The sequence below is a fragment of the Acomys russatus genome, chromosome 26, assembly GCF_903995435.1.
Source record: "Acomys russatus chromosome 26, mAcoRus1.1, whole genome shotgun sequence".
Taxonomy (NCBI): domain Eukaryota; kingdom Metazoa; phylum Chordata; class Mammalia; order Rodentia; family Muridae; genus Acomys; species Acomys russatus.
In genome coordinates, this window is record NC_067162.1 from 36,177,674 (window position 1) to 36,188,179 (window position 10,506).

At 43.6% G+C, this 10,506-nt stretch overlaps 1 protein-coding gene across 1 annotated transcript; it reads left to right on the top strand.

Annotated features, from left to right (window-relative positions):
* Nucleotides 1-1,409: 1,409 nt before the first annotated feature.
* Nucleotides 1,410-8,317, top strand: Zfp1 (ZFP1 zinc finger protein). The gene is made up of 2 exons (XM_051169008.1): nt 1,410-1,885; nt 6,924-8,317. Exons 1-2 carry the CDS (start codon nt 1,843-1,845, stop codon nt 7,988-7,990), a joined length of 1,110 nt encoding a protein of 369 aa, XP_051024965.1. The 5' UTR covers nt 1,410-1,842; the 3' UTR covers nt 7,991-8,317.
* Nucleotides 8,318-10,506: the final 2,189 nt, after the last annotated feature.

Here is a 10,506-nt window from a genome sequence, read left to right on the forward strand (position 1 = left end):
AAGAGTCAGCTCAGATGTTAATTGTCTACATCATGTGCCCTTTGGCTTGTGTCCTCTGTTGCATGAGTCTGAACCTGTGCCTGCCTGGAGACTGCTGTGTGCATCTGTGTTTCCCAGTGTCCACTGACCAGCACAGAAGTCATCACATGGGATGCTTTTTTTTTTTTTTTTTTTAAACAAGGGCTTAAGTCCCTGATTTCAGCTAGCCCAGCTGACTCAGATAACAAACATCAACCAAAAACCATGAATGGTTGCTTTCAACCTTTTTTTTCCCCCCGAGACAGGGTTTCTCTGTGTAACCTTGGCTGTCTTGGACTCACTTTGTAGAACAGCTTGGCCTGGAACTCACAGAGATCCTCCTGCCTCTGCCTCTTGAGTGCTGGAATAAAGGTGTGCATTTGCTTTCAACTTTATGGTTGGTTTTAAGAAGTCACTTTCAACTTCTGTATTTGCTGCTTTCAGCAAATGATATACATACATTACTCTGGGTCAGGAGCATGGAGAAGCACTTAAGATTAGAGCTGTGCATTAGTGTAGATTGTAAAAGTTGGTTACATAGTAAACCCAGGCCAGATTGGTTATTACATTGTTCTCTCTCTTTTTTAAAAAGTATTTATTTATTATTTATGCAGTATTCTGTCCGCATATACACCTGCACACCAGAAGAGGGCACCAGGTCTCATTATAGATGGTTGTGAACCACCATGTGGTTGCTGGGAATTGAACTCAGGACCTTTGGAAGAACAGACAGTGCTCTTAACCTCTGAGCCATTTCTCCAGCCCTACATTGTTCTCTTAAAGGGTGATTAAATGAAGTCTGAGTGCATAGCATGCTGGCAGGCTTACATTTTTAGTGATTATTAACTTTGGCTGTGAGGTCCAGGAAAAGTTCCAGTCTCTTAACAATGTAAGAGGTATTTCAGAATATTACATTGCCACATGTCTGTCCACCACATATGTGCCTGGTGCCCTTGGAGGCCGGAGGAGGGTACCAGATCCCTTGGTACTGGAGTTAAAGACAGTGGTGAGTTGCCATGTGGTTCCAGGTCCCCTGGAAGAGCAGCCAGTGTTCTTAACCATTGAGCCATCTCTGCGGCTACTGTGCACTAAAAATACTCTTGATCGGATGAGTGTTTTTCTTTTTCAAGAGAGTTTTTCTGTATAACAGCTCTGTCCTGGAATTCACTTTGTAGACCAGGCTGGCTTCAAACTCACGTTGATCCACCCGCCTCTGCCTCCCAAGTGCTGGGATTAAAGGCGTGCGCCACCATGCCTGGCCAAAACCCTTTTTCTTTTGTGTGTGCTACAGCATACATGTTTTGGTTTTCAAAAGTTGGCTCTTTGGGTTCCAGGGATTGCACACTAGTCACGCCCCAGCTCTTTTCTAATTCATTGTGTAATAACAATGTCCTCAGTAAAGTACTAGGGAGCTTAGCTCAGCTCGTAGTGTGCCTGCTTTGCATCCTTGAGGCCTTGGCCTTGATTCCTAGTATGCCTCACACCCCAGAGAAGTTGAACCCTGGATAGATTGAAATTTTTATGTAAATCGGGTGCCCTCAAACTCTACCTCCCAACGCGTTGGTTTGAGGTATGTGCCACTATACCTGTCCTGAATAACAGTTCTTTACTGTTTAGAGCTGTGACAAGACACTGAACAAGCAGCACAGTTGTGTTGTGGTGAGCGGCTTACAGTGTGGCAAGAGTGAGTTTTCACATGTCCCTCCTCATCTCTCCAAGCTAACGTGTGTGTCATTTCAGGGACTGGTTTCGTTCACTGATGTAACTGTGGACTTCACCCAGGAGGAGTGGGAGCAGCTGGCCCCCGCACAGAGGATTCTCTACATGGACGTAATGCTGGAGAACTACAGCAACTTACTCTCAGTGGGTAAGGCAGCTCTGGACGGCGGGCCTTTAAGCTGGCGGGGCAGGAATTGTCGGCAGTGCAGTGAGAACGATCTGTTCAGAATTCTCTGGGGGAGCTAGGAGTAGAAAATGAAAAGCTGGGACTGGAGAGATGGCTCAGGATGACCTGTACTTCTGATTCCTGTTACACTTCCAAAGGTTCATGTCTCTAATCATATTTATCAGTACTTGCCTAACACATTACTACTGGGCGTTAGTAATATTCTCAGCTTGCCAGAATACTGCTTTGCGTTTTAGCTCATGGGAACTGGCACAGATTTTTCAATACAAGAATGACACTGTTGCTGGGCATGGTGGCGCACGCCTTTAATCCCAGCACTTGGGAGACAGAGGCAAGCAGATTGCTGAGAGTTCGAGGCCAGCCTGGTCTACAAAATGAGTCCAGGACGGCCAAGGCTACACAGAGAGACCCTGTCTGGAAAAACAAAACCAAGAAGAATGACACTGTAGCAGTGTCATTAGACAAAGTAGGAGCAGGATCATAAGGAGTAGCTACCAGTGCATTAAGGCTCTTAAAGGTCTAGACCAAGGCAGAGTAATGGTTCTTTAGATCTGTTCAGGTAAAGTAGGGTCATAGAGGGATGAAAACACATCCACCCTCAGCAGCCTCAGTGTAGGAAAAGACTAACCCAGCACGGCATTTGTGTGGTAAGGACGTGACTTTCCATTTTCAATAGAAGGAACTCCAGGACCTTTTCTTCTTTATTTCTTTCTTTTATTTTTTTTATTTTTACTTTTTTTTTTGTTTGTTTGTTTTTTGAGACAGGGTCTCTCTGTGTAGCCTTGGCTGTCCTGGATTCTCTTTGTAGACCAAGATATCACAGCTCTCTGCCTTCCTCTGCCTCCAGAGTGCTGGGATTAATGGCATTGGGTTGCACACTTGTAATTCTAGCCCTTGTGATATAGAGGCAGTTGTGTTGCAATTAACTCGTCAGTATGGCCTAGGGAGCCAATAACCAGCACAGTGAGATTATAGTGTATGCTAAAGCTGCAACCACAGCTGGGCATGGTGGCGCACGCCTTTAATCCTAGCCCTCAGGAGGCAGAGGCAGGCAGATCACTGTGATTTCGAGGCCAGCCTGGTCTATGAAGAGAGTCCAGGACAGCCAGGACTACACAGAGAGAAACTCCGTCTTGAAAAACCAAAAAAAAAAAAAAAAAAAAAAGGGAAAGAAAAAAGAAAAAAAGCTGTAACCACTGTGCTGGGCAGAATCTAAGCTACTCTAATCCTGTGGCCCAAAGCCTACACACTTACCTTCTGCCAGCTGATTGGCCAAACAGCCCTTTATTGACAGCTGCTGCATCCACTCAGGGCATTCCTCCACAGTTTCCCTTTTTAGTCTAATAAAAAGCCCCCCCTTTACCTATACCTTTATGTTATTATGCATATATACAATAAACTACATACAGCAAGAAAAACCACGAAACAATCAGGAATTATATATGAATGTTACATTCACACTGTTTTGCTGATTTGTATTTAGAGCCTTGAAGAAAACATCTTTTCTGTCTTGGGTCTGAGTGTAATCAATCTCTTATCATATCTCATCTCTATCAACCTAAAAACAACTCCTAAACAACTAAGCTTAAATGTAAACTAAACTATCTGGTTTTCAACCCCACCAGAGAAGAAGTAAAATAAACTTGAGTAAACAGGAAGTGCAGGTTAGCAGCTTCCAAAATGAAAAAATGCCTGGACAGTCACTCAAAACTCTATATAACATTGGAGCATCATCTTCAGCCTTCTGTCCCATTGTATCTGACAGACATATTTGTGAGACAGGAACTATCGAGGACTTGCTTACCCTGTCTTGGCAGAGTTTGGCCGTCAACTACACTTGGATCCAAACTTGCCAAGTTCAGGCAGAATTCTGTCTATGGCATAAAACAAGGACATTTTTGCCCAGTGGCTCATCACCTTCTTTGAGGCAGGCTGGGTGTTGCCAGGAGTTAACCTGTCTCCTCAAAACAATAAAAATAACTTTAATGCCATATTCTGTAGGCCTAACTACTGAATCAGTATCTATCTGTTAAACCTAGGATATATATTCTTGTGATAAAAATAGAGTAGTATTTGACATGATCATGAGTTGATCAACTAAAAGTTAATTTGTGTTACTAATTATCCTAAACAGCCTACAATAGCATTTTCAAGGTATTGGAAATAACCCCTGTATCATAACTGAGTTGTATGGGTACAATACCTCACATTAAGGCAGAAATATAATGTATTTACATATAATATACATATATAATATATAATTTAAATATATAATATTAAAGGCTTTAAGTTGAGGAATAGAGTCAATGATGTACTTTTTCTCCTATCATCCCTATATATTTCTCTTAAACCCCTATCTCCATACGTAAGAAAAATAAAGGTAAAGAGAGACATCCTTGAGTCCAATCTATGAATAAGACCAATATAACATAGCCAACTCCCAATGAAAATAAACATCCATAGCCCAAGAAAACAACCAAAACTTTACCCAACCCCCCTTAGGGGAAATGGGGCATCGCCCTCTTTTTAAGGCTTCTTCCAGCTGATTTGGGAAGAATAATACCTTTGTAGGAGCCAGGGAAAATGGTTAAACAAGTTAGGGATAGCATTTGTGGTTCAGTCTCTAAATGCTGGGAAATTCCAGGCTTACTGTGCGTTCTGTGTGGGACAGTGTGACATGCTGGACAGTTGGGAGTCAGGAGCTTGCTTTGAAGCTGTCCTGGGAGCTGTTCTGTTCTGATGAGGAATAGCAACCAAAGCACTTGGTCCTGGAACATGAAGGATGCAGGATGTCAGAGTCTCAGAATGCTGGAAGATGAATTCTATCAGGTCTAATCCAGTGTCAGTGTCCAGTTCTTTTGTTCTGAAAACATAATTTCTCACAAGCATTGTACAGTCCTAAAATTATAAGTGTATGAGGTGTGCAGGATGCACGGAACAATCAAGGCTGGTTCTCTGCTCTTTGTATGAGCAGAAGAAAGACATCTGTAAATCTTCATTCCTGCCATACAAAGAATGTCGCATTATTCATGTCTCAGCCGGTGTCAGAGTTATTCCCCTGTAATGGGATTAGCAATGCAGGTTACTTGTTTGTTCTGTAGTTTGAATTCATGTATGTATAGACTGACTTAAGTTAGCAGTCTCCCTTTCATCCCAGTTTGTTTCATTTTGACCTCTCTTGTAGAGGAAATATGATATTACCATTATCAGAGCACATACAATCATTATCTAATTGAGATCAAAATAAGATTGTATAGTTCTGAATGTCCTCCTCTAGGCTCTATGGTGCCTGATGTATAGGCCAGGCCACTACCTGTTTCCTGGGAGACAGCATCCCATTTAGAGACAAGCTGGTTGCCCTGAGCAGAAGAAAAGGCATTAAGCTTTAAATAAACTTATGTATACTCTAGGCATCTTATACCTGGGTTTTTACATTTGATGCAGGTGGTTTTTGTTGTTTTGTTTGGTTGGTTTGGTTTTTTCGAGATAGGGTTTCTCTGTCTTATCTTGGCTGTCCTGAACTCGCTTTGTGAACCAGGCTAACTTTGAACTCACAACGATCCACCTGCCTCTGCCTCCTGAGTGCTGGGATTAAAGGCGTGCACTACCATGCCTGGCCATTGCAGATGTTTTTATCTTCCCCCTTCTCTCTATAGGGGATGGAGAGACGCTTCCACCTTTTAAGAGTTCTTCCTTGCAGCTGGGCAGTGGTGGCACACACCTTTAATCCCAGGAGCAGGAGGATCTCTGTGAGTTTGAGGCTCCCGTGGACTACAGACTGAGGTCCAAGAGAGCCAAAGCTAAAAAAAAGAGTACTTGCTGCTCTTCCAGAAGACCTGGGTTCAGTTTCCAGCACCCAAATGGTGGCTAACAGCCATCTGTAACTTCTTCCTAGCCTCCCTGGGCACTAGGCACACATGTGGGGGTGCACAGCCATACATACCTACAAGCAAAACACCCATATATTTTGAAAAAATGAAGTTGGGGCCGGTTGTTGTGACACATGCCTATAATAAAGAAGATTTTTAGGCCAGCCTGGTCTACATAATGAAACTTATTCTTTAAAAGGTGAAAACTGAGCAGAGGGCCAGTGCTGGTCAGCACTGCCATCTGGAACTGAAGTGCCAGTCACCAACTGTGTTCTCCCTCGGTTCTGTTCACTTACCATCATCACTTACATAGTTTCTTGGTCTCTAGGATAACAGTTCATTGTCCTTGAGTGAAATCTTCATCCCTGACCTTCTGTTTTTCCCATGTCACCTTATGCTGACCTTTATTTTTGCTTGTGACCACAGGAAGAAAGTTGGGAGAAGATCTTTTATAGTCCAGACTAGCCTTAAGCTTAGGCTGGTCTCAGCTAAACATCCTGAGTGCTGGGATTACAAGAATGAACCACAGTACCCCAGCTTTGACCTGTGGGTTTGCATTTTTTTTCCTGCCTACTTTTTTGTTTTGTTTTTTTCAAGACAGGGTTTCTCTGTGTAGCCCTGGTCGCCCTGAAACTCGTTCTGTAGACCAGTCTGGCCTTGAACTAAGAGATTTGCCCACCTCTGCCTCCTGAGTGCTGGGATTAATGTGTGCACCATCACCATCAAGCTTTCTCTGCCCACTTTAAGGTCATTTTGTGCTCAGGAAATATCTCCCCCCACCCAGCATGGATTTATTTTCCATCCAACACTAAAGAGATTATAAAAATTTGCACTAGGGGGGATTTTGTTTTGTTTTGAAATAGGGTCTCTCTGTGTAGCCTTGGCTGTCCTGGACTCACTTTGTAGACCAGGCTGGCCTCAAACTCACAGAAATCCACCTGCCTCCATCTCCAGAGTGCTGGGATTAAAGGCCTGTGCCACCGGGCCTGGCCTCTTTTTTTTTTTTTTTTTTAAATGCTGAGAGACTGGGTTGGAAACCAGAGTGAGCTCTATGATGGGAGCACTTGTGGGAATTTCCCACTCTAACAAAAAAGGATAAAGAACGTGCCTTTCATTGTGCTTTGTCCTAGAAGTGTGGAAGGCTGATGACCAGGTGCAGGACCCCAGAGACCCAGATAAGCAGGTGAAGCCACTCATAACCCTCAAGAACCAACCACCCGCTGAAGGAGGAGACAGTCTCCTAGGAAAGACATTAAATCCGAACACAGACTTTGTGTCATTAGCACAAGTTCCCTATAAATATGATTTATATGAAAAAACTTTGAAATATAACTCTGACTTACTTAGTAGTAGAAGCCGTGTAAGGAAAAGGGGGGAAGAGTGCAGTGGATTTGGGAAAACACTTCTGTGTCTGAAGCAAGAGAAGCCCCCGGCTGCAGTAGAATACTCAGAATGTACCGGAAGCGGAAAGGCTCTCAGCCATAAAGAAGTCATCTTTAAACATCAGAAAATTAAGAATCCGATTCAGCCTTTCGTCTGTAATTACTGTGACAAGGCCTTCTCCTTCAAGTCACTCCTCATTAGTCATAAGAGGATACACACAGGAGAAAAACCCTATGAGTGTAATGTGTGCAAGAAAACCTTCTCCCATAAGGCGAACCTCATCAAACACCAGAGAATTCACACCGGAGAGAAACCCTTTGAATGTCCCGAGTGTGGGAAAGCCTTTACCCACCAGTCCAACCTGATTGTGCACCAGAGAGCACACATGGACAAGAAGCCCTATGAGTGCAATGAGTGTGGAAAGACATTTGCACAGAAGTTTGAACTTACTACACACCAGAGAATTCATACAGGAGAGCGACCCTACGAGTGCAGTGAATGTGCAAAAACCTTCTTTAAGAAATCAAACCTCATTATACATCAGAAGATTCACACGGGGGAAAAGCGCTACGAGTGCAGTGAGTGCGGCAAGTCGTTTATCCAGAACTCACAGCTCATCATCCATATGAGAACTCACACTGGGGAGAAGCCCTACGAGTGCCCTGAGTGTGGCAAGACCTTCAGCCAGAGGTCAACCCTTAGATTACACTTGAGAATCCATACGGGAGAGAAGCCCTACGAGTGTGCCGAGTGTGGCAAAGCCTTCAGCAGAAAGTCTCGGCTCAGCGTCCATCAGAGGGTTCACACAGGCTAGGTCTTGATGGGATTGCACTGTGGAAAACCCAGGAAACCAGAATTCTTCCAGTGAGGGAGAAGGCCTCATGAAGAGACTGAAGGACCTTGGGGAATCATGTAGAGATGTAATCTAACTCAAAAACTTTAGAAAAAAGGATACAGTAAGAATATAATACTGACAGTTACAATATGCAGCAAAGGGGTAAATATCCATGTGTATGTGTATTTCAGTTCATGTGTCTCCAGATCCCAATGTCACACAGACACACCCAGCTCTTTCCGAGAGTGCCTCTGGCTTTTTGTGCTGCTGGGATCAAATCTAGGGTCTTGTCTGCTGAGCAAGGGTTGTTTTTGCCCCCCACCCCCACCCCCCAGTCCACAGTGAGCTTTTAAAAACCTTGAGTGAATTGAGTAGTCTACAAGGAAATAGAAAGCACATGTAGACAGTATCTTAGACATTGTATGTAAGGATATACCACAAAACAAAGTCTTTTAAATCTGTTTATGTACGTTGAATAGCTACTGGGAATTTGAGATTCTCGCCTGTGACAATTGCATCACAGCAAACAAGGCTTCCCATATTCCACATGTGTGTCTCAGCACCTTCCCAACCCAGTGCGCATCCAAAGGAAAACTGATGGACCTTAAAGTCACATATAGGCTGCTGCCCTCTACAGCTGGCTCATGCAAGCTGATGGGACCGATGTTACTGCACTGCCCGGTCACTAAAGAAAAGCAGTGTTGTTGGAACTTTAACCTGCTTTTGGGCTTGGAGATTTGCAAAGGTCTGAGATAATGGAGCTAAAGAGTGAAAGGGGATAGGAGTGAGCTTTGACCCCAGGAACACCACAGAATAGAGCTGTGCTGTGCAGGGAGTGTCCTCATCTGTCATGTTCTTGGTCCTTTTCCTGAGGCGCTTACATACAAGTGCATGTCTATTCCTAAAATACTATGTACCCCAGAAAACTATTTTTGTATGTTTTCCTCTTAATGCTTTATGAATTGTCCCAAAAAAGGGGGGGGGGTGTCTGTGTAGCTGAAAAAATTTACATTTCAGAGACTTTAAAGAAAAAAACTGTCAAGAGCTCTGTTTCATTGCTTTTCATAGTTTCCATGTGCATAATCCACTTTAGAAACTGTTTTTGCAGTGTCCTTTAAAGGAGGTATTTCTGCTTCCCATATAACACTGCCCTGTGGAACCTGACTTAGCATTAGCTACCACCTTGTCTTAGGCTCACAGTTCCATAGTTGGTCCCACGACCATCATGAGCAGGGAGCATGGCAGCAGGGAGGCATGGTGACAGAGCAGCAGCACAGGGCTCACAGCTTGACACACAAGCCCAAGGAGAGCAAGCTAACTAGGAGCAGCGTGGGCTTTTGAAAGTTCAGAGCTGACCTGCAGTGACATACCTCCTCACCCTTACCGGATAGTTCCACCAGCTGCAGACCAAGTACTCAGTCATAGGAACCTGTAGGGCCCTTCTTATCCAAGCCACCACAGAAAACTAGACTTCAGTGGTCTCCATATGTTGGAGACTTAACATTTACCAAGTTAGGATTTTCTGTCAGGTGTGGTGGTGTCTTTAATTGGGACAGACAGGCAGATCTGCGTTCAAAACTAATCTGGTCTACAAAGTGAGATCCTGTTTGAAAACAAACCATGTTTTCCATAACTGAAAGATGAGCATTTGAAGCTTGATTTTAAATCACGAGTTCAGCTTTTTTATTATGTGTTAGAATCATAAGTGTTAACCACAATTGGATTCTTATTTATTTTGGTTTTTTGAGACAAGGTTTCTCTGTGTAGCCTTTTTAATATTTATGTGTATGGCTGTTTTGCTTGTATGTATTGTCTGTGCACCATGTGCATGTAGTGCCTGTGGAGGCCAGAAGAGGGCGTCGGATCCTCTGCAGCTGTAATTACAGTCAGTTCTTGGCCACCCTGCAGGTACTGAGAACTGAACACCAGGTCCTCTGAAGAGCAGTCAGAGCTCGTAACCACTGAGCTATCTATCTCGTCAGCCCTCTGGGTTTTCATTTTTGAAGGTAGTTGATTCTGACTTTTAACATTAAGAAAAGAAATGCAAAGCCGGGCGTGGTGGCGCACGCCTTTAATCCCAGCACTCGGGAGGCAGAGGCAGGCGGATCGCTGTGAGTTCGAGGCCAGCCTGGTCTACAAAGTGAGCCAAGGCTACACAGAGAAACACTATTTTGAAAAACCAAAAAAAAGTGAATAAACTGGGAATGAAGGCACTTAGGAGGCAGAGGTAGAGAGTGCTTTGAGTTTGGGGCCAGCCTGGTCTTAACAAAGTTGAGTTCCAGGACAGCAGGGCTGTTAAACAGAAAAATCATGTCTTGAGAAACAAGAAACAGTGAATAAATTACAATAAAAATATGCTATGGCTAAATGAATTTTCATTGAAAAGCATGGAGGAGGAAATGTCCAGATGAGAAAGTATGAACGAGCATATGGTGGTTGGTTTTTTTTTTTTTGTTTGTTTGTTTTTCAAATAAGGATCCAGAAACCTTCCATTT

Coding starts and splice junctions, on each gene's coding strand:
- Zfp1 (XM_051169008.1), top strand. CDS start 1,843: ATGGACGTAATGCTGGAGAACTACAGCAACTTACTCTCAGTGG. Junction 1,886..6,923: donor CAGCAACTTACTCTCAGTGG/GTAAGGCAGCTC, acceptor GCTTTGTCCTAG/AAGTGTGGAAGGCTGATGAC.